Source organism: Nerophis ophidion, linkage group LG11 (assembly GCF_033978795.1).
Source record: "Nerophis ophidion isolate RoL-2023_Sa linkage group LG11, RoL_Noph_v1.0, whole genome shotgun sequence".
NCBI classification, from domain to species: domain Eukaryota; kingdom Metazoa; phylum Chordata; class Actinopteri; order Syngnathiformes; family Syngnathidae; genus Nerophis; species Nerophis ophidion.
This window is the reverse complement of record NC_084621.1, coordinates 6193697-6221268: the sequence shown is the minus strand read 5'-3', so window position 1 is coordinate 6221268 and position 27572 is coordinate 6193697. Positions and strand designations below refer to the sequence as shown.

The following is a 27572-nucleotide window of genomic DNA, read 5'->3' as shown; positions in this document are numbered from 1 at the left end:
AGATTTCCGTGTTAAGTTGATGTTTAGTTGATTCTGAACTACATTGCTTTGTGTCTGTTCTTTGTGTATAGGGAGGATATGGGGAGACTTGTGAGATTCTCATTCAGCACCATGGCAGACTCTTCCAGATCCTCATTCAGATGACACAAAATGATGACATAAAAGAAAATATGGTTTGGGCAGCTATTTAGCCGTTCCTTCATTCAACATACCGTAATTTCCGGACTATAAGGCACAATTTTTCCACAGGTTTATACAATGCTGCGGCTGAAACATGGATTTTTACAGGTTCTTAGGCTTCATGAAATTGCCGAACGGGTCACGGTGGTCCAGTGAAATTGTTCACAATAAATCAAACGCAGTCAAACTGAGTAGTAGTAGTATGTACTCTCCCATAGATGCCACTAAATGCATAAAATGCAGCTTCCAAGTTGAAGGTGATCGACCTGGCTATCAAAAAAGGAAAAAGAGCTGCGATACGGAACAGAAATCCACAATCACCTGTAGTTTTCCAACGGCTAAACTGCTGCATGTTGAAGAAGACACCAAAAGCTCAAAGGACAAAACTGAAAGTGAAAATGAGGTTGAGAAAATGTCAGACGACACCATTTTTTATCTTTTCAACTCCGAAACGAATGACGACGACTTTATTGGGTTTTACTGCAAAAGATGTGCCCAAGAGGAGCGCTAAATGACTTTTCCGGTAGGCAACTGTATGTCATTTTCCAGGCACTGTCCTTTGTTAAATTTGTGAATGTACACGATAAGATTTCTCCTAAAAATTAAGTGAGTGAACCAAAATTTAGATGTGCTCTGTAGTCCGGGAATTATGGTAAGTTTCACATACCTGTATACATGTTTTTTTAAAACCTCTCACATCGTTTGTAGCTCCGGCAGGTTCTGGAGCATGTTTCTCAGCAGAGTGACTGTAATTATCAGAGGATCTTGACAAGTCTGGCTGAAGTTGCCACCACTAATGGGCACAAGCTGCTCAGGTATGATTTTCAGTATGTGATTCCCTTTTATACCCTGAGATCAGCGTTCAGTTCAGATGCTGTCAGTAACCTGAAAATGTATTAGCAATATTATTTTTTTAATTGTGTGTCAAGATGCGAATGGAAGATGAGATGATCAAACAAATTGTCACATTACGATTTAGTTTCCTTCTTTCCGCAGCCTATCCAGCAGCTACGATGCTCAGATGAAGAGTCTCCTGAGAATTGTTCGCATTTTCTGCCATGTATTCCGCTTGGGACCCTCATCTCCCAATAATGGCAATGATATGGGCTACAACGGCAACAAGACCCCTCGTAGTCAGGTCTTTAAGGTTGGTACCTTGTATTTCAAGGAGCAGTGAGTGTACTATGTGTTTATTCTAGGTGTTGCATGCACTTGTCATTTATATGCTGATTGCTGACATGCTGTTTTAACTGGCTAATGCTTCCGAGCAGTAACGTTTGGTAGATGAGTTAAAAAAGAAAGGAAATGCTAAATGTGATTACATATCACAGGCATTATTTAAAATGTATGTGAATGTGTAACAAATAACAGCTTGTGTGGCTGTGCAGCACTATGTTGCCTAAACTTCACTTCCAGATGCCTTAAGAGCTGTACTGGACACTGAGTTCGAATTGGCTAGCACTAGTTGAATAACACTTAGTCTGTGGAGATTTGTGGACCCTGGTTCGAGCCCGGCATGTGCAGGGCTGGACTGTGAAGGATGACATGTGTCCTAAAATAGCTTGATGACACAGTGTGGCCTCTTGATGGCAGTAAAGCAATTCATTTGGGCAACAGTTCACTGTGCCAGGTTGTAAAGCAAATGTATACAAAGGACTGTATAGTAACATGGTAAACACATGACTACATTTACATACATCCGAAGAAGACATTTAAAAATTTAAGCATGGTGTAACATCATCAAATTATTGCATTTTAGTGCTTACAGCAATTGGAATATATGAGGTTCGTTTTGTGTGAGTCTCTTAGTGAGGACCATTTTTACACTACTTAGTTGTTCCCTGTGGCTGTTTTATGTGTGTTGCTCGGTGTAAAATGGCCATGTCCATACAGTAATTAGCAATTATACACAAATTAGTGTAAAAAAAAATGTTTTGGACTTGACCTAGCATTATCAAAAGAAAAATACAACATCTTGCTAAAGCCATTTTGTTATAATAATAATAATAATACCGGTATAATAACTGTAGTGAAGCTTTTGACAAAACAAAAGTGTCATCGTTTTGCCTGAGACCAGCAGTGGATATAGAAGCTGAACTGTTGAACATCCAATAGTATATTAGTAATTGTTGTTCGATTTTCACAATTGTGTTAACCGGCCCTTGCGACTGACTGCCGACTGAATGAATGAACTGAATAATGATGTACTTGTTTTAATCAAAACATTTAATTATTGTGTTATAACTGTCATCTGGTTACATTAATCTTGGTTGTAGATGCGTATGAGACAAGTGGAGGCTATTCCAAAAGACACATGCTCTTGGACAGCTTCTGATTTTTTAGATGTAAGCCATTGACATATTTCAGTTTTTTTTCATCCATGAGCCCCTGCATGTCAATATACTGGCACTAATTGGACCCGTAGAGCTGGGAATCTTTTTTTTAATTTCCTTCTATCAATTAACTGGTTTTAACCCCCTTTTTCCTTGAGCTGTTATTTTCCAAACAACCCTTTACAAATTACTTTTTAATCCGTGTTGAATTTGGATTAGGCAATTAGTGGGCAGTATAACTTCAATCTGTTTGAAAGTTAAGGTTAAATATATTCAACAGTGACAACAAAAATACATGCAGTATCAGAAGAACAACATATTTACTGACAGATTTATGTTCTCCCAAATGTCTGTAAATGTCCAATTGCCTAACCCAAAGCTTTCATCCTTCTTGGACTTCTGTGATTGCTTGATTCTGATGACCACTACTCCTGCTAGGATCAAAGTAGTGCTCAAAAAGCATCTAAAAATACATTTGTGGACGTTCTTCACTAATTCAGAACTATGGTGGCTCAGCAAACACATCAACAAACTTAAAACCCTTACAACATATTTCTAGCACACTAATTGCTATGTATTTATTTAGTCTATCTGTGCAGACATTTTTGTGCATTAGACTGCTTACTTGATACAGTTGTGATCAGAGTTTTATATCCCTCCCATTATAAACATTTGGGCTTGGCAATGTTGAATGTGTATTCATGTCAGTAAGTTTCTAATTTTGTGTACAGAAAGTCTATGGCAGAATGTGTACGGCAGAAAGATTGTGCTTTAAACACTCTAAACCAGGTCCTCAAACTCAAAACTGCAGGTCCCTATTTTTTGGCCTTCTTTTTGCGGCCCACACAGCCTGGGCAGCTAATAGTTAAATTGACCATAGCAATCTTGAATCCCACTAGACCATAACTACAATACTGGTGCAAACACACATTCGACAACAAAAACATCTCCTGGGGAATTTAAATAAAAATAGAGATGTTTTGCATTTATAATGACTAAAAGCCTACCACAGATCAGAGTCATTAAAGCTGCTTTTAGAAGTAGATAAGACATTTAGTTATGTGGTTAAAACGTGATACTTTTATTAAAGTATTTCTGAATCTGAATCTGAAGGGAATTTTTCCTGTGGCTCAGTCTCACCAGACTCTTCCTCCGGCAGCTCCCAAGTAAATTGAGTTTGAGATCCTGATTCTAATCTTTGAAAATATTTCTTAATTTTGTTACAGTTTTGGTCAAAAGTTTACATACACTCATTATAGACCTTGATGTAATTTTACCTTTGGGATGTTAATGATTTACTTTAAACCTGTTTACAAGGTGGAATTATATATAGTATTATACAATGTACATCATCACTAATGTTTAAAAACAACAACTTATGAGAACATATTTGAATTAATTTACACAGTCAATATAGACGGCATAGAAGCGTTCCCCGTAATCATTACTAACCACATCAGACTAACAATTTAAATAAAGACCAAGTTCTTTTAACTTTTCGATTGTGTTTATGATTGACTGCTGCTTGTAGTTTCTCTTTTCCAACATGAACATTTTTTTGTTTGACGGCACTTGTCCGATTCACCAATACTCAAAGCAATGGAAACGACTAGCCAAAGATCTAAAAAGGAGAATTGTGGAGTCAGACAAATTTATGACATTTCTAAACAATTGTATGCTAAGTATAAGTTATTTGGATATGCCACTACTTTAGCAATGTTGCAATAAACTGGAAACTGCTGGAACACCAGTGTAATTGTCCACAAGGTTGCAAATGTTACATACAGAGATAAAGTTCTGACCGAGAAATTATCTCCTGCTTTGAAATTTACAACTCCAAGCTCGACTAGAATTTGTGACCATTTGATTGTCAAAGTTGGGCTCTTTGGCCACAATGACAAGATGATGCTTTCAAACCGAAGATTACTGTACCAACTATTAAGTATGGTGGTGCTCTAGGTTTGTTTGCTGCCGGTGGATTGAATAACAGAGGAGTAGGACAACCTCCAAATTCTTCAAAGTCACTTCAGATCAATAGCTTAACGACGGAAGCTTGGACATAAACAGGACAATAATCCTATTGATCCCAAACAATCATAATGCCAGATGATAGCTACAAAAAGTGTCGGGTTGAGGTGAAATTTATTAAGGGACATTTAACCAAATATTAGTGGGTTTATACATAGGGGAAAATAGGTATTTGATTCACATAAATTCTGGATGGTTTAAATATTTTTGAAGAGGATGAACTTAGAATATCAGCAAGGGATCAAATGCCTATGTTACTCTCTGTATGCTTACATTTCAGCCTATACGGTCATCCCTCGTTTATCATGTTCCAGACCTGACCTTGGTAAATAGGTGTTTAGCAAAGCAGGATTGTTATTCATGAATCAGATTTTTTCATAGACCATAAAACACTTTGAGAATTGCTCTGGCCATCGTTTAGGCATCCAGCGGCCAACACGTGGAAATACTTTGTCACTTCCTGGATAATCCCTAAATTTGCAACAGGGCTTCGATGTGCTGAAACCAAGGGTGTGGGTTATCAGAAGTTGGGCAACTCGACCGTTGTGGAGAAGATGGTGCTGATATGAGCGTCTTTTAGCATTTGAGTACTACTGACCCTAATTTAACATATTTATGAAAAAACTAGTGAGTATTTTTGTTGATGTTTCAATGTGTTGGTAAAGATCTGATCACAACTGTGCATTTTGTACGACTTGGTGGAAGTGAGAGTTTTATTTTTGCTATCTTTATAAATTCTTCTTTAAAGCTGTATTAAGTGGTGCTGCATGATCGGGCATCTTCGGGTCTGTTAAGGAATAAAAAAGTATGAAATAGAATGCCCTTTGACTTTAACAGAGCACAAACTTATTTTGTGTCTCTTCAATTGTTTCCCTCATAAAATGAAATATTTATTGAATGTGTGTTTTGAAGTTGAGTGTGACCCGAAGATACCCTTAAAGCAATAATACATTCAAATTAATTCTTATTTCATAATGTATTCATTATGAATTCTCTTTGCTCCACTTTTTTTCCTCTCACGTCTTGTTTGTTTTACAGCCGTTAGAGCTGCTTTGGCATTCGCTGGACGAGTGGCTTGTGCTAATCTCCACTGAGCTGGACAGAAACAGGAAGAACCCGTCTTCCACATCTTCCAGCAGTGAGATAGCCTCTCTGATTCTTAAGCAGCGGGAGGTCGATCACTCTAACGCCACACCAAAGCTCTCCACCTCACTGGACGCTCAGATTGTCATGGAAACCGAGGTGTACGCCGATGGAGAAGACGTTATCTCCATGACAGCCAATCGGCTCAGCGCTGTGATTCAGGCTTTTTACATGTGCTGCTCCTGCCAGATGCCACAAGGGTAGGTCTGCTGTAATGACTGTCAAACAACAGAGAAAGCAGGAGGAATGAATTTGCTGGTACAGAAATTGTAATAGGAGTACATGTTAAAAGGCCGGACCCAATCCATAACCATTCGCAATGCTGATAGGGTAACATGCATGACTAATGCTACTATATATTTTTTTTGCAATTGGCAGACAGATTAAAAAGATTTTAATGTTGGAAATTTTAGAGGGTTGCTTGGATGAAGAATTAATCTGCAGGCTCAATTGAGCATAGGGATTGATTAATTTTGACATTCTGAAATTCTTAAAAATATAAAATGTATGAGTGTGTGTGTGTATGTATATATATATTTATATATACAGTGGGGCAACAAAGTATTTAGTCAGCCACCGATTGTGCAAGTTCTTCCACTTAAAATGATGACAGAGGTCTGTAATTTTCATCATAGGTACACTTCAACTGTGAGAGACAGAATGTAAAAAAAAATCCAGGAATTCACATTGTAGGAATTTTAAAGAATTTATTTGTAAAATATGGTGGAAAATAAGTATTTGGTCAGTAACAAAAAATGTACTCAATACTTTGTAATATAACCTTTGTTGGCAATAACAGAGGTGAAACGATTACTATAGGTCTTTACCAGGTTTGCACACACAAAAGGTAGTATTTTGGCCCATTCCTCTATGCCGATCTTCTCAAGAGCAGTGATGTTTTGGGGCTGTCGCCGAGCAACACAGACTTTCAACTCCCTCCACAGATTTTCTAAGGGGTTGAGGTCTGGAGTCTTTCAAATGCTTCTTACGGAGCCACTCCTTCGTTACCCGGGCGGTGTGTTTGGGATCATTATCATGCTGGAAGACCCAGCCACGTTTCATCTTCAAAGTTCTCACTGATGGAAGGAGGTTTTGGCTCAAAATCTCACGATACATGGCCCCATTCATTCTTTCCTTAACACGGATCAATCGTCCAGTCCCCTTAGCAGAAAAACAGGCCCAAAGCATGATGTTTCCACCCCCATGCTTCACAGTAGGTGTGGTGTTCTTGGGATGCAACTCGGTATTTTTCTTCCTCCAAACACGACGAGTTGAGTTTATACCAAAAAGTTCTATTTAGGTTTCATCTGACCACATGACATTCTCCCAATCCTCTGCTGTATCATCCACGTGCTCTCTGGCAAACTTCAGACGGGCCTGGACATGCACTGGCTTAAGCAAGGGGACACGTCTGGCACTGCAAGATTTGATTCCCTGTCGGCGTAGTGTGTTACTGATGGTAACCTTTGTTACTTTGGTCCCAGCTCTCTGGAGGTCATTCACCAGGTCCCCCCGTGTGGTTCTGGGATTTTTTCTCACCGTTCTCATGATCATTTTGACCCCACAGGATAAGATCTTGTGTGGAGCCCCAGATATAGGGAGATTATCAGTGGTCTTGTATGTCTTCCATTTTCTGATAATTGCTCCCACAGCTGATTTTTTCACACCAAGCTGCTTGCCTATCGTAGATTCACTCTTCCCAGTCTGGTGCAGGTCTACAATTCTTTTCCTGGTGTCCTTCGACAGCTCTTTGGTCTTGGCCATAGTGTTTGAGGCTGTGGACAGGTGTCTTTCATACAGATAACGAGTTCAAACAGGTCCCATTAATACAGGTAACGAGTGGAGGACAGAAGAGCTTCTAAAAGAAGAAGTTACAGGTCTGTGAGAGCCAGAGATCTTCCTTGTTTGAAGTGACCAAATACTTATTTTCCACCATAATTTACAAATTCTTTAAAATTCCTACAATGTGATTTCCTGGATTTTTTTTTCCACATCCTGTCTCACAGTTGAAGTGTACCTATGGTGAAAAGTAAGGACCTCTGTCATCATTTTAAGTGGGAGAACTTGCACAATCGGTGCCTGACTAAATACTTTTTTGCCCCACTGTGTGTGTGTATATATATATATATATATATATATATATATATATATATCTTATGAGTCTTATAACTTATGTTATGGGTCTTTGATGTTGTGAAACCACAAGACGTACACAAAGTTGGAATTTGCAAGACCGTAGTAATATTAATCGCTCACTCAAACGCCGACTTCCCATAGACCGCTACCACTGCTCATACTGCCTCTATCCTACATGACTGGTGTTGGCCAACAAATACCTGACATTACTTTCAGTATTATACTTAGTATCTAGAACTCAAAAGGGAATTTTCTCTCTCCTGTTTGTTAAAAATCTGACCAAGTCTGTAATTATGCTCAATTAGATCCTTAAGCATGCTTAATGAGCAGCTAAGAGAAGCCTGATATTGATGTGCCTGCTGAGATGAGATGCTTGTCTCTGTTTTTGTTTATCTTGGGTCTTTCAACCTGCTGTTAATTAAGATTCTGGTCTAGTTTTTGTCTCCTATGGCTATTCATCATTTTCAGTGTCGACATTTGGCTGTTTCAGATGAGTAATATGTGTCTAATTGGAAAGCAGACGGTGTCACAGAATTGTCGCTGCTGTCTACTTCACTGTCCTTTCTCACTCATCACTTCCTCTCTTTCCTCACCCAGAATGACATCCCCTCACTTCATTGAGTTTGTCTGCAAGCATGACGAGGTGCTGAAGTGTTTTGTAAACAGGTGAGTCAGTGGCATTCAGCGATACATCAACTTTTTCAGGATGCCTAGAGACCAGTTATTGATTGGAAAACAAAACTTCAATCAATTCACTTCAACTTTCGCAACTCTCCCTCCTTCACGCTGTAATGTATTTTCATCGATTTAATTTCTGCCTCTCCTTTCATAGAAATCCGAAGATCATCTTTAACCACTTCCACTTCCTGCTCGAGTGTCCCGAGCTGATGTCACGCTTCATGCATATAATTAAGGGCCAGGTAGGAAGACACAAACAAGAACAATCTTTACTATGTGGAGGAACTGATTAGGTAGGCCTTAAACATTATTTAGATTTGATCAAAACAGATTTATGCAAATATTTTGCCTTAGGTCAACTATCAGTCAAATCTATGGCGTTTAAAAAAAAAATGTTGGCAGAGAAACAGATTTTGATGATAGGATGAAAGGAGATGCAAAACAATAACATATACCCATATTATTTATTATTTAGTTTATACTTTTTAAATTCGATCTCAGTTCTGTACTCTGCCGCTGGAATTTAAATTTTCCTGAGGAAACTCTCCTGAAGGAATCAATAATCTAATCTATCTATCAACTATTTATTTACTGACTGGTCACTAGGTGTCAGTATAACGTCACATGATGTAAATACTGCAGCGATAAGGTGATTATTTCAGATACTTATAAAAGAATTATGGTCTTTCCTTTAAGTGAACAAAACAGAGATGTATTTTTCTACCTCAAAAAAGGTTAAACCAAGCTGATAAATAAACATGATAGAGATGAGATTTTTTAGTGATGTCCTTGGCTCTGGCGCTGCACCAAAAAGACATCAAACTTGACTAAATAGAGCAAGATTTACCATGAATTGATTGACGTGGACCCCGACTTAAACAATTTGAAAAACTTATTGGGGTGTTACCATTTCGTGGTCAATTGTACGGAATATGTACTGAACTGTGCAATCTACTAATAAAAATATCAATCAATCAAAAAAAGATAAAGTGGTAACAACGTTTCTGTATGTGAACGTGCAGAAGGATCATTACCTTTACCAGCAAAGAGATACACCTACGGGGCGCGGGATTAGGCACATTGTGTGCTTACTCGTAGTTTTAGAGCAGGGGCGCTCACACTTTTTCTGCAGGCGAGCTACTTTTCAATTGACCAAGTCGAGGAGATCTACCTCATTCCTATTTATAATTTATATTTATTTATTTATGAAAGAGACATTTTTGTTAACAAGTTAATGGTGTTTAATGATAATACAAGCATGTTTAACACATATAGATTCCTTTCTTTCATGACAACAAGAATATAAGTTGGTGTATTACCTGATTCTGATGACTTGCATTGATTGGAATTAGACAGTGGTGCTGATAACGTCCGCATTTTCAAATGGAGGAAAAAAAAAGTCCTCCTTTCTGTACAATACCACATGAAAGTGGTTGGATTTGGCATCTCATTTGTCCAACTTGCATACTCGTTTTTAAACACTTTGTTATGAGAGTAGCATATGTGTGTGGCCCTTTAATGTCTGGCAGCAGGTGAGTGACGTCAGTGACTGTGCGGGTGGGCAAGCAAGTGAGAAAGCGGTCGCTGAGGGCGGGGGAGAAATACATTTGCATCAAACTCCGTAGCTTGCTAGCTTGTGCACGCTAGCTTTCTGAGACTCTTATTTTGTTGGCACAGGCAGGATGAAACAGGTCTTTTATGGTGAAGACAGGAACTGTGCAGTCGGTCTTTAGAGTTTTGACAGTAGGTACGGAGTCTCTAGAAATAAAATGTGTTTCTCTGCGTCCGCCCTGTTAGTGATTTTTTTCTTAAATATGAGCTCGCAGCAGCCAGCGTCATCTCACAAGATCCTCGGGTGCCGAGAATGTCAAACAACTGACAAAAGTGAAGTCTTGGTATGATTGATGATTGCTCGTTTTTATGTATATTTTTTAATGCCTGGCTTGAGATCGACTGACACACCCTCCGAGATCGACCAGTCGATCGCAATCGACGTAATGCCCACCCCTGTTTTAGAGGGAGAAATATGGGAGGCCAAAACACACAGCCGGATGTTTTAGACGCACCAGGAAGCAGCGACCGGAAGCAACGATTACTTTCTACAGCAAGACAAAATTGTAAGCAGTTAAGGTTGCCTCTACACTAACGCCCTTTTTTCACTAAGTTGGACAACTCCTTAAACAAATAATTATTTAGCCTAAGCACCCTGTCAGCCACACTAAACAGTCGTTTAAGGTTCCCCTACTTGGATAATTTTTTACACAGGTAAGTGTGCCGTGTAGTACTTGAATCTCCGGCTCTTAGTTTTGTATGGACTCATTAATCGTTTACAAACTGAGTTCGGAGAGGAAGTGATGAAGAGATGCAAGCAAAATGTTAATTTCGATTTCTTATTTGTTTTCCAAAGTCTTCCTTCTTCGACCAAGTAATACAAACTACATGCTACCTTTTTTATCACATCCATGGGAGCCCGCATTCTCGTTGTCTCCCCTTCGATAAATGTTTTCTGCAAGGTAGAATCACAGCTGACCTGGACATTCGAAAGTTTTCTTGCCATTCCTCTGGCACAACACACTCGTTGACATAAATATCCCAACAGGCTGCCGTTCTTCCAGGCCTTATCCAAAACCGTTGCTCAACATTGCTATTTTGCCGTATGAGATGTGGTGTATCCGAAATAGTTGCAATCGCACGTTTCCGTCTCATGTGATTTCTACAAGCGCCTGTTTATGTCGAAGAAGGAGAAACACAGGCATGTCTGGATGATATGCTTCCATCTTTCTAGTGTTTACCTCTGAGTGGAAACCGCTTTTTATGAAGCTGGCTGTGGCGCATTGTTTCTGACGTCACTTCCTCTCCGAATTCAGTTTATAAACGATCAATGAGTCTATACCAAGCTAGGAGCCAGTGATTCAGGAAATAGACTGTGCACTTACCAGTGTAAAAGAATTCCCAAGGAGGGGAACCTTAAACGATGGGTTAGTGTGGCTGACACTGGGTTTAAGGAGTTATCTGGCTTAATATAGAAAGGGCCTAAGAATGAGCTCTTACTCTCTCTAAACAATTTGTCTGCACACAACAATATTCTATTAATGATGAATGCAATTGATCCATTCTCAATTCCTGACACATCACAGCAGGTACTTAACTCCCATTGAGGGAGGTGCGGGTTTAATGTCTGACGATTCAACTGCGAGGTTGATAGTCGAAGATTCAACGATTCCGTTTAGAGGAGTCTCCATCCATCCATTTCCTACCGCTTGTCCTGTTTGGGGTCGCGGGGGGGGTTCTAGGGCCTATCTCAGCTGCATTTGGGCGGAAGGCGGGTACAAGACGAGTCTGATTCAGCTATTTGAAGACAGTACTAGCACAATTTGTGGGTAGCACAGCTGCTGTGTTTGTGTGAATATTTCTCTACAATCACGGCATGGCTCGGTTGGTCAAGTGGCCTTGTCAGCAACCTGAGGGTTCCTGGATCAATCCCTGGCCTCTGCGATCTTAGTCATGTCCATGCTGTCCTTGAGCAAGACATTTCAGCTTTGCTCCTGATGGGTTGTGGTTAGGTCCAGTGAATGTGTGTGTGAATGTGGAAATAATGTCAAAGTGCTTTGAACACCTTGAAGGTAGAAAAGTGTTATACAAGTATAACTCATTTACTATTTACTATTTGCTTTATCATTAATTACACAACAGCTAAGATTATGTTTTTTTTAAATAGTTTATTATATAATGGTATTTGTGATTGTTTTTTTGTATCATTAAAGTGAAAAAAATATCGAAATGGCCCCCGGCAATCTTTTGAATTTCAGCATGCGGCCCCTTGCTGGCAGATGTTTGGACACCCCTGATTTGTTGTATTGTTGTGTCATTTCCTTGTTGCACACAATGAGATGAACAACACAAATATTTAGATAGTCCGAAAAACATCATGTCATGTTTTTATCTAATTGTCCTATGTTATCCAATATAAAGACCTATTTTACAACTTTTCTCTTGGCTCTTTTTTTAAAAGTGTTATAGCTATGGCCACATAAAGACCTATTTTACAACTTTTCTCTTGGCTCTTTTTTTAAAAGTGTTATAGCTATGGCCACAACACTTGCCTTAGGTTCTATTTATCTGACTTCTTCAATCAAAAACCGCTGCTTCAGCTTTTTATGCTACTTGCTCGTCTGTATTCATATTTGAGCTGCAGAATGCCAAGCCTTGTTATGTATGGATTATGGCTCGCCTGGGAGCAGGCCCTTGTTTTAATTACAGACTTTAACCTGGTGAATTTGATTTCATCTGATTTCTCTCTCGGTACGCCTCACAGCCCCAGGAGGAAAAACCTCTCTTTCTCTCTCTCTACACTCATCCTTCACTCTACCTCCAGCGCTTAGAGAACAAAGGCATACATTATGCAAATAAAGCTCAGCTCCAACTCTGTATTACAGAAAAGTATTTCAACAAAAAAGGCTTTCCAGGCCGTTGGTTGAGACTGAAAATCCACAGTCTTAGATTTGAAAGTGAGGCAAATTGGTAATTAGTTTAAGAGGAATAAGTGCTGTGTGATGTTTGTCAAAGTTGTGCATTTCTCCACAGCCCTTTAAGGATCGCTGTGAGTGGTTCTACGAACATCTCCTTGCTGGTCAGCCAGACTCCGACATGGTTCATCGTCCGGTCAATGAGAGTGACATCCTACTCATCCACAGAGGTGCACACAGAAACTTCAATGTCCATGTGTGAAGGACATCGGAGGTTAAATTAGTTGATTTTGAGCCAACCACATTATTAGGGCAGACCTGCACAATCTAATGAGATCTGGAACTTGTTTTATAATTTAATGTGTAATTTTTTGTTATATTACTTTTAGAGAGGTATTCATTTATTATCTTTATTATACTTAAACATTTTTTGTTTACCTACGCTGCAGCATACTGAGGAATAGTTCTTGTCTAATATGCGATTTGGGTCAAAGAATTTCCAAAACTGTTGATGTTTATCTTCTATGTTAAAAGTGAAAGTTAAAGTACCCATGATTGTCCTACACACACTAGGTGTGGCGGAATTATTCTCAGCATTTGACCCATCACCCTTGATCACCCCCTGGGAGGTGAGGGGAGCAGTGAGCAGCAGCGGTGGCCGCGCCCGGGAATCATTTTTGGTGATTTAACCCCCAATTCCAACCTTTGATGCGGAGTGTCAAGCAGGGAGTTAATGGGTCCCATTTTAATAGTGTTTGGTATGACTCAGCCGTGGTTTGAACTGACCTACCGTCTAAGGGCGGACATTCTAACCACTAGGCCGTCAACCAGCACGTCTATTCAGTGTGCGAGAAGAGGCAGGAAAACTGGTGGCTGCTTCACTGTGAGCCAGTTTACAATGCCCTTAGCATCCAACAGTTCCATGTTCAAGGCGTCAAGTGCCTAAGCACATATATGTACAAGTATTACGTGACGGTAACACTAACAAATCAGTAAAAAAATTATACCAGTAATAATAATGCAAACACCTTGTGAATGTTAGAAACTCAGCAGAGATGGCTGGGTAAGTGCCTTAAAATACAGAGGAATTACGTTGAGGGGGGTAAACTTTTATTTTAGATTCGAAATATATCCTTGTCACACTAGTCTTGGAATTCTTCTGACAAATCTAGTAGTTTTCCTTAGATGGGCAAAATACTACACTTATAGTTAATGTTTATTTTTTGGTACAGCTTTGTAATTTATTTCATAAAACTGTGCAGGTATCCTGCTGTGTTGTTCATTTATTCATCAAAAATCCGAAATATCTTCGCATTATGTCAACAGACTCAATATTTCGAAGCAGCTGTGAGATGGTTTCCAAGTCTACCAATGAGAAGCTGAAGCAAGGGATTGCGGTCCGCTTTCATGGCGAAGAGGGAATGGTGCGTATTTTGATGGTGACACACAACAGTTTCTCAGCAAGACAACTTCTTATCCACCTTGTCTCGCTTGTCAGATTATCAGTCAGCAGTGATGCCATACTCCGAGAACCGTGTTGTCATTTGAACTTCACATGTTTTACAGGGTCAGGGTGTTGTTCGGGAGTGGTTTGACATCCTGTCCAATGAGATCATCAATCCAGACTATGCTCTCTTCACTCAGTCAGCTGATGGTATACCATTCAGTATGACAACCATCTTTTTTTGTAGAATCCATGTGTTTTACAATGTGCCTCTGATTTTACAGGTACAACTTTCCAGCCCAACAGTAACTCTTCGGTGAATCCAGACCACCTGAACTACTTCCGGTTTGCAGGCCAAATTTTGGGTCTCGCTCTGTATCACAGGCAGCTGGTCAATATCTATTTCACCCGCTCCTTCTACAAACACATTCTAGGTAAAAGGAATTATACAATATGATGATGATGATAATAGGTCTTCACTTAAGACCTGAACTTTTAAGTAACGACACTGTGTATGAGTCGGGTTTGAAGTCTCTGTGGAATATTATGATGACCATTTGCTACACCATTGTTGTAGGGATAGGAATATAAGTGTCTACATACAGTTATTGAAACTTAACTTACTTTGTTTTTCTGCCTTTTTATTTGGTTGTTCCAGGTATCCCAGTGAACTACCAGGATGTGTCATCTATAGATCCCGAGTATGCCAAGAACTTGCAGTGGATCCTGGACAATGACATTAGTGATTTAGGTCTGGAACTCACTTTCTCCGTGGAGACTGACGTGTTTGGTGCCATGGAAGAAGTGCCTCTCAAACCAGGAGGCATAAGCATCATTGTGACTCAGGACAATAAGGTACTTTTTATCGTGTGTGTGTTTTTTTTCTACAGACCTGTCTTCTTTGGCTGCATAGTCAGGCAGTACAAGTAATCTCTATGTCTCTTTGTGCCAAAGTTAGTCAGCTTGACAGGATAACCATGAACAGTCGTTTTTTTCTGTTTTCTAAAGATGTTATTTTTTTGTGTTTGTGTTTGTCTATTCACCAGGCTGAGTATGTGCAACTGGTGACAGAGCTAAGAATGACACGGGCCATCCAGCCTCAGATAAATGCCTTCTTGCAAGGATTCCACACTTTCATCCCGCCCTCACTAATCCAGCTTTTTGATGAATATGAATTGGTAAGCGCTCGTCCCTCCCTCTTGTCTATTTCGCACACTTCTCCTCATTGACTTTAACAGTTGCTATTCACCTTGTTCCCCACTGCCAGCTTGTCCCTCTTGCATCTAATATAGGGAATGATTAGCCACGGCTGGCTTGGGGGTTAGGACCAAAAGGATGGGGTCACCTTGAAGCCCCAACTCCCTATTTAGCTCAGGTTGTGGGGGGTTTTCCCGCCCTTGTGTTGGCAGATGTAATGTTCTCACTTAAACATGGATCAATTGTGTTATTCCTCCCTGCGTTTGTTTAAACACATCTCGGTCACACGGTCGTTTCTCATCTGGAAAATATTGACAATCAAAAACCTGTTTAATTTATGGGTTCTTTCAAAATTAAAAAAGCCGTCCCATTTTGCATTTTTACCCCATTCCAAGTGCACACCGCAACTAATTAACTAATATCCTCCATTTCATGGGCTCTATTTTGAACAGTGTCCCTGTTTTTTTTTACTAAAATGAACAGACACAAACACAGACACTGCGGTTTATTTGTTGGAGCCTCCCACCTGCCAGTCACCACTAAATTCCACTGAGTGTGTTTGTGTTTGGTTGTGGTTGTGCTGCAATTTTGATGTGTGCTGTTTGGTCCACCAACACTTACCGTCTGCGTGCAGAGCATACAAAGTTGACTGCTGTATAATACAAACCCCGTTTCCATATGAGTTGGGAAATTGTGTTAGATGTAAATATAAACAGAATGCAATGATTTGCAAATCCTTTTCAACCCAAATTCAATTGAATGCACTACAAAGACAAGATATTTGATGTTTAAACTCATAAACTTCGTCTTTTTGCAAATAATAATTAACTTAGAATTTCATGGTCGCAACACGTGCCAAAGTAATTGGGAAAGGGCATGCTCACTACTGTGTTACATCAACTTTTCTTTTAACAACACTCAATAAACGTTTGGGAACTGAGGAAAATAATTGTTGAAGCTTTGAAAGTGGAATTCTTTCCCATTCTAGTTTTATGTAGAGCTTCAGTCGTTCAACAGCATTTTCGATGGGGGACTGGTCTAGACTGCAGGCGGGCCAGGAAAGTACCCACGCTCTTTTACTACGAATCCACACTGTTGTAACATGTGGCTTGGCATTGTCTTGCTGAAATAAATAGAGGCGTCCATGATAACGTTGCTTGGATGACAACATATGTTGCTCCAAAACCTGTATGGATCATTCAGCATTAATGGTGCCTTCACAGATGTGTAAGTTACCCATGCCTTAGGCACTAATACACCCCCATACCATCACAGATGCTGGCTTTCGAACTTTGCGCCTATAACAATCCGGGTGGTTATTTTCTTCTTTGTTCCGGAGGACACCACATCCATAGTTTCCAAATATAATTTGAAATGTGTACTCGTCAGACCACAGAACACTTTTCCACTTTGCATCAGTACATCATAGATGAGCTCGTGCCCAGCGAAGCCGGCGGTGTTTGTGGGTGTTGTTGATAAATGGGTTTTGCTTTGCATAATAAAGTTTTACCTTCTTACAGATGTAGCGACCAACTGTAGTTACTGACAGTGTTTTTTATGAAGTTTTCCTGAGCCCATGTGGTGATATCATTTACACCATGATGTTGGTTTTTGATGCAGTGCCACCTGAGGGATCAAAGTTCTGTAATATCATCGCTTACGTGCAGTGATTTCTCCAGATTCTCTGAACCTTTTGATGATTTTACGAACTGTAAATGGTACAATCCTTAGATTCCTTGCATTAGCTCGTTGAGAAATGTTGTTCTAAAACTGTTCGACAATTTGCTTACAAAGTGGTGACCCTCGCCCCATCCTTGTTTGTGAATTACTTGGCATTTCATGGACGCTGCTTTTATACCCAATCATGGCACCCACCTGTTCCCAATTAGCCTGCACACCTATGGGATGTTTCAAATAAGTGTTTGATGAGCATTCCTCAACTTTATCAGTATTTATTGCCACCTTTCCCAACTTCTTTGTCACGTGTTGCTGGCATCAAATTCTAAAGTTAATGATTATTTGCAAACAAAAACATGTTTATCAGTTTGAACATCAAATATGTTGTCTTTGTAGCATATTCAACTGAATATGGGTTGAAAATAATTTGCAAATCATTGTATTCCGTTTATATTTACATCTAACACAATTTCCTAACTCATATGGAAACGGGGTTTGTAAAACGTAAAGGAGAACTGCTCCTTTTTTTTCTTTCTTTTTTTTTACAAACCTTATGTGGGACAAGCACAGAAAAAAAAAACATTTGAACTTGTAAATGAATGCCAGCAAAGTGGCATGGAGGTAATAGTTTCGATATGTTCCGCCTATAAAGCGCTCCAAAAAAACATCCAAAAACATCCATCAATGTTTTATATACACGCTGTAAGTATATATGTAATTTAGTAACAGGCACAATAATGATAACATGTAATAATAATGCATTCTGATCATTTTAAGCAAGCGGCGGCGCATTAAGTTTAAAAAAGCATTACAATGTTAAATATTTTCTTCAACAACTATTACTACTAATAATGGCAGACTTTTATGAGAGCTAACAACACAGATTACTTTGGGACAAATGAGGATCCACAACTTGAATATAAGGACGATGAGCTGCAAGTTTTAGAAGATATGTGATAAGCAGATCCTGCAAGTAGCTCTATTGCTAAGTGCCAAACAAAAAATACAAACCACTAACTCAATTAAACAATCACCATGCATGTACAATGCCTGTTTTCACTGGATGCCGACTGATGGGATGTTTATATATTCCCATTTAGAGGAAGAATTAACCATTACCCTCACGCGGCCACCGCTGCTGCTCACTGCTCCCCTCACCTCCCAATGGGTGAACATGGGGAAGGGTCAAATGCAGAGAGTAATTTCGCCACACCCAGTGTTTGTGTGACACACTTGGTACTTCAACTTTTTTAACAAAGGGTTAAAACAAAGGTGCTGCTAACTAGCGTCTTTTTTTCTTGTCTTTTTATGCGAACTCTGGGTCAAAGTTGTTGGTTTATAGTCACAACGTTCAACTATAAAGGTGAGATGCATGAGTTATAATCTATTACAGACTTTTACCTACTCCAAGGAGATGAAGCAGCTCACTGGCTCAGTATGTATAAGCTAGATAGATAGATAGATAGATAGATAGATAGATAGATAGTACTTTATTGATTCCTTCAGGAAAATTAAAATTCCAGCAGCAGTGTACAGAGTTGAAATCAATTTAAAAAAAAATATATATATCATATGAAATCATATTTATCATAGTTAATGCTCTATGATCACGGCGCCACGGAAAGTAGTTTTTCAGCGTTAGAGCTTATTATAACAACATTGCTACTACTTGGTTAATATTCAGGTCAAAATGGAGTATTGTTGGCGGTTTTTGGATGAGGGCTTTGCGGGGGCAAGAGATGACTCCTAATAACTTCATTGTTAGTCACCTCGTACTTGCCGTATATTACAAATTAGAATGCATATATAAGAAGGACATAAGTGGTTTTGTCTAGAATGAGAATTGTGAATGATAGACAAAATTCCCCCCAAAAAGACCAATAGCATTCAGATGACCAAAAGTTATCTTCATGTATTTTTTGCTGATTCTGACTGTCATTGTCTATACTATCAATTAGTTTTTGAGTAATTGTAAGATAACTAATTGTACTCGGAAAGCCCTCTTTCCATTGTCAGACTCAATATGTCGCCCCCTCTTGATGTGGCGTCATCCACAAAACTGGACCTCATTTCCTCGCAAAGACAGTGTGGATAAAGGCATATAAAACTATTATTTTAAACACTTAATTGCATGTTTTTGTTGCCCGGGTCTCTGATGACTTAAAAACTGATATGGTTAACATTATTAACAAGAACGATATCTTAAAGAATCACCATTTCCGGACTTCCCTACTCTTCAATCTCCTCTTCCATAGCCTGTGTTTCCTCTTGCTCTTTCAGCGCGTACTCAAGCATCTTGAGTAAAACATCAATTGAAGAGGACACAAAACAGAATACTTGTGGCTTAACTTTTTTTTTCTCTCAAATTTCTTAAGCTTGTGTAGGCACAAAAACCTGCTGTCTGCCCTTTTCCATGGCAAAGTTGAGATGTTTTTGATTGATTGATTGATACTTTTATTAGTAGATTGCACAGTACAGTACATATTCCGTACAATTGACCACTAAATGGTAACACCCGAATAAGTTTTTCAACTTGTTTAAGTCGGGGTCCACGTTAATCAATTCATGTATTGAGTGAAATGTGCGAGGCCTAGGTGATCGTTAGGATTTTGATAATATTTGATTTCTACAATATTAAAAAATAAAGGCGAAGACACAAAATTCACTTTTTGCCAATGCATTTAATTCTTCATATTCATAATAATAACGCATATTGCAGTCACAGCCAGTCGGGCGGACAGTGGAAAACTCGCACCGGAGATGGTGGAGGACTGGGTCACAAACAGCTGCGTCAGCAAGTTTTTTCCTGTGATGTAATATTAACTTGACCAATCAAACATGAGAAAGTATATCATATCCTTTGTGATATGCTGGCATCTTTAAATTTATGAGATTGCAAATGTAATAGTACATATTTTTTTACATGAAACCGTAATCTGGCTGTGAGTAGGCTTTATTGTTGGAACACATTTTGTTACACAAATTATACATCTTGGAGGTAATTGGAGTCGTCCACGTCTTTTAAAGTTTTATATCTTATTGAAGCAGCTATCTTTAAATGGGGCGCAGCTTCGCAGCACCACTTTATTTTCCGGTCCCCTGGCTCGCCTCTTTTGGCCATGCACATCCATTTTCCTCTTTACCTTCTTCCTGATGTTCGATTATTTGTTGTTTTTTCTTCATTTCATCCTGTGTGCGGTTTTCGGAGCACACAGCATGCTCACAATCTCAACCCTCTTTTGATCATTCGAAACACGAGAAAGAAGCACCTCCTACTCAGTCATACTGTAGAGCTCAGGCACATTGTTATTTTTAATATGATTTGCGTGTTTCACGCCACGCAGACATCTGCCGAATGTAACACAGAAATTTCCTTGGAGCAGTACATGCGCACACTTGAATACATCTGTATTTTTTCTTGCGTACGCTGTCTTCTGGATTTTTAGTAGTAGTAGCAACTCTTAATAAACGAGGCCACAGGTCTGCACTTCTTTCTCAATTTTTTGAAGTCCTTCTAATTTTCATAATCACATTTTGCTCGAGTCTTTACATTTTTTTCCATCCAAACTGCGACCAAAACCCTTTTTCTTCTTTGTCAGAATCATTCAAATGCCATCCATCCATCCATCATCTTCCGCTTATCCGAGGTCGGGTCGCGGGGGCAGCAGCCTAAGCAGGGCAGCCCAGACTTCCCTATCTCCAGCCACTTCGTCTAGCTCTTCCCGGGGGATCCCGAGGCGTTCCCAGGCCAGCCGGGAGACATAGTCTTCCCAATGTGTCCTGGGTCTTCCCCGTGGCCTCCTACCGGCTGGACGTGCCCTAAACACCTCCCTAGGGAGGCGTTCGGGTGGCATCCTGACCAGATGCCCGAACCACCTCATCTGGCTCCTCTCGATGTGGAGGAGCAGCGACTTTACGTTGAGCTCATCCCGGATGGCAGAGCTTCTCACCCTATCTCTAAGGGAGAGCCCCGCCACCCGACGGAGGAAACTCATTTCGGCCGCTTGTACCCGTGATCTTATCCTTTCGGTCATGACCCAAAGCTCATGACCATAGGTGAGGATGGGAACGTAAATCGACCGGTAAATTGAGAGCTTTGCCTTCCGGCTCAGCTCCTTCTTCACCACAACGGATCGATACAACATCCGCATTACTGAAGACGCCGCACCGATCCGCCTGTCGATCTCACGATCCACTCTTCCCCCACTCGTGAACAAGACTCCTAGGTACTTGAACTCCTCCACTTGGGGAAGGGTCTCCTCCCCAACCCGGAGATGGCACTCCAACCTTTTCCGAGCGAGAACCATGGACTCGGACTTGGAGGTGCTGATTCTCATTCCGGTCGCTTCACACTCAGCTGCGAACCGATCCAGTGAGAGCTGAAGATCCCGGCCAGATGAAGCCATCAGGACTACATCATCTGCAAAAAGCAGAGACCTAATCCCGTGGCCACCAAACCGGATCCCCTCAACGCCTTGGCTGCGCCTAGAAATTCTGTCCATAAAAGTTATGAACAGAATCGGTGACAAAGGACAGCCTTGGCGGAGTCCAACCCTCACTGGAAATGTGTTCGACTTACTGCCAGCAATGCGGACCAAGCTCTGGCACTGATCATACAGGGAGCGGACCGCCACAATAAGACAGTCCGATACCCCATACTCTCTGAGCACTCCCCACAGGACTTCCCGAGGGACACGGTCGAATGCCTTCTCCAAGTCCACAAAGCACATGTAGACTGGTTGGGCAAACTCCCATGCACCCTCAAGAACCCTGCCGAGAGTATAGAGCTGGTCCACAGTTCCACGACCAGGACGAAAACCACACTGTTCCTCCTGAATCCGAGGTTCGACTATCCGGATTGCTGCAAATTACACTCCTCTCGCTTTGTCTGTCCCATTCTGCGTGAGTCAAGAAAGGTCCATACTTTCTTCATATTTCCATCATTCGGAAATGTATGCTGGCTGACACCTTTAGTTGTTTTGCTGCAAACTGCAAAAATGCACGTGGCGAGCATATTTGATCTTCTCTTCAAATTCTGCGTGAAAATATCATGATTTGGGATGAAAACACATACCGTGCAATATGAAATTGACTCCAGTCTTCTGTAGGTGATGTCAGCAGGCTAATGCAGACCCGCTTACATATTGGAGCTGGAGTTTCAAAATGCATAAAAACAAGTCTAAAAGCGCTACTGTGTTTATTTTGAGGATAATTGTACTTTTAGACATCATTTTAAAATCTAGAACTATGAATTAAGTGCCCTTGTTGTCAGCATCAAAAACAATGTTTACGGACCATTATATTTGTATACGATTGTATTGTTTCAGAAATTGTTTGAATTTTAAAATGTGGCATTCAATTTTAAAGGTACAATGCTGATAGTCCTCAGTAATGACAGACCTTTAAAAATAGAGCATTCCTATTACAATACAATACTCCTCGGTTGTTTATATACCAGTAATACGTTTACAATGAAAATGTATTGTATTTATACAGCACATAAAAAATGTTTTCTGTCTCTTTTCAACCTTGTGTTGTACACTCATTAGCTGTTTATCACCTCTGTTAGCAGCGTAATGACAAAGAAGTGTAGCTGCATTGTATTGATACAGTATTTGTGTGAATGCCACAGCCGGAATAGTGACGTTTATTCACAAAGCTGTATACACATCTGATGGCAATGTTACATAAATGTACCCTCAGGGGCGACATTTTACCAGCATCAATACGTTCTGGCGAAATAAGACTTTTCTTCCTTCACTCCGTTTGTGCTTGTGTGTGCAGGAGCTCCTACTGTCAGGGATGCCAGAGATCGATGTGCAGGATTGGTGCAGGAACACTGAATACACAAGTGGCTACGAACCTCAGGAGCCAGTCATTCAGGTTGGCTCATTATTTACTACTGTGACTTGGAATTATTCCTTTAGGGTTTGGACGGCCAATCTACTGACATGCACGAAGAAAGCATAGTTGTTAATTACACAAGTTTGACTATTGGACTTTGAAAATTAGATACGGAATTTAGTAATTACAGTGGAACATTCTAAACTACTGGTCATCGAAAACAATGTAAAATTAGAAAATTAAGTAAAAACCATCATGTAACTGTTGAAGCAATATTATAAGTGGCACCTTAAATTTTTTACCTGTCGGATAGGTAGACATATTAGTTAATCGCTGTCAAATACCACAACATACAACTAGAATACAATAAAAGTACTTACCATTTGGTGGATTGAACACAGTAAAAACTGTATGTACTCGGCCTTAAAGGGAAACTGCGCTTTTAAAAAAAATGTTGCTTATCATTCACATTCTTTGTAAAAGACATGACGGCAGATGGATTTTATTTTAATGCATTTTAAATATTGAATAAAAGTCAGCATGCAGCCGAGCCAGTGAAAGCTCCTCTATTCCGCCCAAAAAATCAGATGAATAACCATTCAAAGAGCGACAACAAACTCAATTTAAATTTCGTGACTTGAACATTACCCAGTTTTAGTGATGTTGCTGTTACCAGCGCTAACGCAGACGACTTATTTACAGCGACGACGGAAAAGCTTCCGCTAGTCCCAATGTTTACAGCATCGAGTGGTCTGCTGCTTCCTCGCTTCCTTGCTCCCTGTAAATTTATTCTGGATCAAAAATCATGCCTCTCACCTGAAAAGTAGATGTCTGAAGATATAATCTAACAAGTTTGAACACTTTGACAGTCATTGAGGACCTGGAACTGGCAAGAATGACATGTAAAGCACTTGTCCCCATCTTTCCCGGCCTTACCCAATTCCCCCTCCCCACCACATTACTTTGCGAGGATTATGATATATTTTTAATCTAAATGGGAATATATGATCATCCTAGCTGCCGGCATCCTAATGACAGTGGACCTTGTACAGTAAGTGATGTTTTAGTATGTTTATTAGCTCTTATAAAGTCTGCAGTGAGTAACAGTGGTTAAAGCAAAAAAAAAGCAAATGTGATGCGTTTTTTTAAATTAATGCACAGCGTGTGCTTAAAATGATCAGAACACATAAATATAAAATGTGATTATAAATGTGCCCGTTACTACATTATATATATACTTACATCATGTACATAACATTCTAATGGAGGTGTTTGGATGTTTTAGGGGCTCTTTAGGCAGAATTGAACGGCCATGGTGTCCATTGTAAGCAGACTTTGTTTGAAAAAAATCAATCCATCATCATGTCTTTCATAATGATTGTGAAAGATAGCAATATTCCAAAAAAAAGTGTAGTTCCCCTTTGACTATGATGATGCATGATGAACTGTTATAGACTTAGGCTTCCTTTTTATTGTCATTCAAATTTAAACTTTACAGCACAGATAAGAACGAAATTTCGTTACATAAGCTCATGGTAGTGCAGGATGAAAAACAAGCAATAAGGTGCATATATAATTAAATGAATATATTAAAATAATATATAAATATGTATATAAAATAAACAAATATATATAAATAAATTACATTACTGTACAGATAAATATATTGCACTTTTTCACATGCGTCCACGTTTATGGATGTATGTTAGTAGGACCATTATTGAAAAAGTAGGAAGACGCATAGCTTATTTATTCCTACACTTTTTTAATTTCATAGCAATTTCTAACACATTTGTTTTTTCACTTCCTGTGCTCAATTTTTAACACAAATTAAATAATCAATAAAGTTTTCATGAATTAATGGTTGTCTATAAGTTGTGAGTCTCTTAATAAGACTATCTATGTTTTCCATAAGGTTGAAGATGTTTATCAGGATTCTTCTTTTTTCCACTTCATAAACTATTTGAGTGGGGATCAATAACAATTTATCGTTATTATTCTATACGTGTGCCTCTGTTATCTTGTTTTGTTTTAGAGCAGGGGTAGGGAACCTATGGCTCCAGAGCCAGATGTGGCTCTTTTGATGACTGCACCTGGCTCTCAGATAAATCACGCTGGTAATCACAGTGTCAAAAATAACATTCAAAATTTAAACATTCTCATGCATTTTAATCAATCCATCCGGTTTCTACTGCACCAGTTCAACAAGTCGCATTAATGGTAAGAATTATTTTATTTATTGTTGGTTAGCTTCAGAATAACAATGTTATTAAAAAGAATAAGATACGTATTATACTCTAAAAGTGTTGGTCTTACTTAAAAATTCACTCATTGTTGTATTCAGTCTTAAACATTTTTTTATATGGCTCTCACGGAAATACTTTTGAAATATTTGGCTTGTATGGCTCTCTCAGCCAAAAAAGTTCCCGACCCCTGTTTTAGAGCATCTGGCTAGAAAATGCCCGCATGCGGAATATCACTGTGTTTGACATTGGTAGTAGTGAAATTGAACAGTTTATCTTTCTTACAGGTTTATTTTTTCTCTTTTGCAACTGGGCTTGTATGAAGATAATGTAATGTTTTTATTTCAGTTTGGCTGTTTGAGCATAATTTTGCACTCGTCAAATTATAACAACATTTATAAGAAACATTAAATTAAATATTATTTGATATATCTTATTGTGGAAACGTTTGAACACATTTACCTTTAGTTTACCTCCTGACATTTATCCATATACTGTGTTACAGTGGTTTTGGGAAGTTGTGCGAAGCCTAACCCAGGAAGAACGAGTTCTAATGCTTCAGTTTGTCACAGGAAGGTGTGTCTGTATCTTCTAACCAACTTGATAAAACAATAATTAAAATTTATTTCACTAACCTCATAACATGTTTTCCTTTATTATCAGTTCCAGAGTTCCTCATGGTGGCTTTGCCTATCTGATGGGTGGCAGCGGTTTACAGAAGTTCACAATTGCTGCAGTGCCATACACCTCCAACCTTCTTCCTACCTCCAGTACTTGGTAAGGAGCTCCACTGGTGTGTCTTGGTTTCAGCCATGTATTGGTGATAGCTTTTGCAATCATGCTTTTTGATTGATTGATTGATTGATACTTTTATTAGTAGATAGCACAGTTCAGTACATATTCCATACAATTGACCACTAAATGGTAACACCCGAATAAGTTTTTCAACTTGTTTAAGTCGGGGTCCACGTTAATCAATTCATGGTAAGCCTTGGGGGCTGAGAATTATCTGGACAGGGCATTGGGTTTAAAGTTTCTGGGGTCCAGGGCAGGAGATCTGATTGAAACTGAAACGGGCAAGAAACATAGATGTAGGATTACAAGAAGAACATTAGCAGAAGTAACTAATTGCTTGATTGATTGATTGATTGAAACTTTTATTAGTAGATTGCACGGTTTAGTACATATTCTGTACAATTGACCACTAAATGGTAACACCCGAATAAGTTTTTCAACTTGTTTAAGTCGGGGTCCACGTTAATCAATTCATGCTGTAACTGAAAGCTGTTGTGTTGTAATTTATGATATTGTCTTGTGGCATTTGCATTTGTGAATAGCTATCCATTTTTGTTTTGATGACATCACAGATAGGAAAAATAGACAAAATATTTAATGTTCTTATTTTTAAAAGTGTTAAACTTCATATAAACTCTGCTGTTCTTAAATCCAGTGTTTTCCTTTTATAGTATCGATCATTCCCTTTTAAAATTATCTCAATCGATGCATATCTTTTGAAAGGCAAACTCGCCGAGCACAGATCAATATACTTGAGTTTTAGGAATACAAATCGATCTGTCAATGCATCGATCAATCATTACACCCCTAATAACAATACATTTATTTCATGACGAAACTGTCTATACAATTAATGTCCAAATGGAAATACAGATTCAACAATTAAGTCATATTTTGCACTTAAAGAGGAACTGAAGTTTTTTGGAATTTTGCCCATCATTCACAATCATTATGAAAGGATGGATTTTAAAAAAATGCATTCTAACAATCAAAGTCCTTTTACAGCAACGCCAATGGGAGGTCCTCTATTCCACCCATAAAACCCAATTAAAAAACTTTCAAAAAAATGTCAACGATACTTGCAAATTTACATTTTGTGACTTGTATATTAACTACGTATTTGTGATATTGTAAGTATAAGCGCTAACGTATAGCGACTCTGTTATCACTAGTTTTTGAGCCAATATTGACATCATCGACTGAAGAGCTGGGTTTGAGAAGGACGTGGACGTATTCTGACAAGTTGGTACACTTTGACAGGCAATTTAGACCCTGGAATGGCGAGAAAGACACGAAAAGACACTTCTCTTCGCAAATATTAGCAATCAATTAATCATAATTTATTTGTATAGCACATTTCATACATATAAAATGTAGCACAATGTGCTTCGCATTTAAAAACATAAAA

The 27572-nt window shown here is 39.1% G+C and overlaps 1 protein-coding gene across 3 annotated transcripts in view; it reads left to right on the top strand.

Annotated features, from left to right (window-relative positions):
- Positions 1-27572, top strand: part of hace1 (HECT domain and ankyrin repeat containing E3 ubiquitin protein ligase 1) — an 84547-nt gene that overhangs the window by 18488 nt on the left and 38487 nt on the right. For 2 of the 3 annotated variants that reach the window (XM_061914969.1, XM_061914968.1), the window contains exons 9-24: positions 72-173; positions 889-995; positions 1177-1327; positions 2457-2525; positions 5580-5884; positions 8418-8486; positions 8653-8740; positions 13083-13194; positions 14291-14388; positions 14531-14618; positions 14693-14842; positions 15067-15263; positions 15455-15586; positions 23067-23165; positions 25875-25945; positions 26033-26146. In XM_061914969.1, coding sequence (XP_061770953.1) covers positions 72-173; positions 889-995; positions 1177-1327; positions 2457-2525; positions 5580-5884; positions 8418-8486; positions 8653-8740; positions 13083-13194; positions 14291-14388; positions 14531-14618; positions 14693-14842; positions 15067-15263; positions 15455-15586; positions 23067-23165; positions 25875-25945; positions 26033-26146 — 1952 coding nt within the window. The remainder of the gene's footprint in view (positions 1-71; positions 174-888; positions 996-1176; positions 1328-2456; positions 2526-5579; positions 5885-8417; positions 8487-8652; positions 8741-13082; positions 13195-14290; positions 14389-14530; positions 14619-14692; positions 14843-15066; positions 15264-15454; positions 15587-23066; positions 23166-25874; positions 25946-26032; positions 26147-27572) is intronic. The other variant, XM_061914970.1, reaches the window with a different exon arrangement.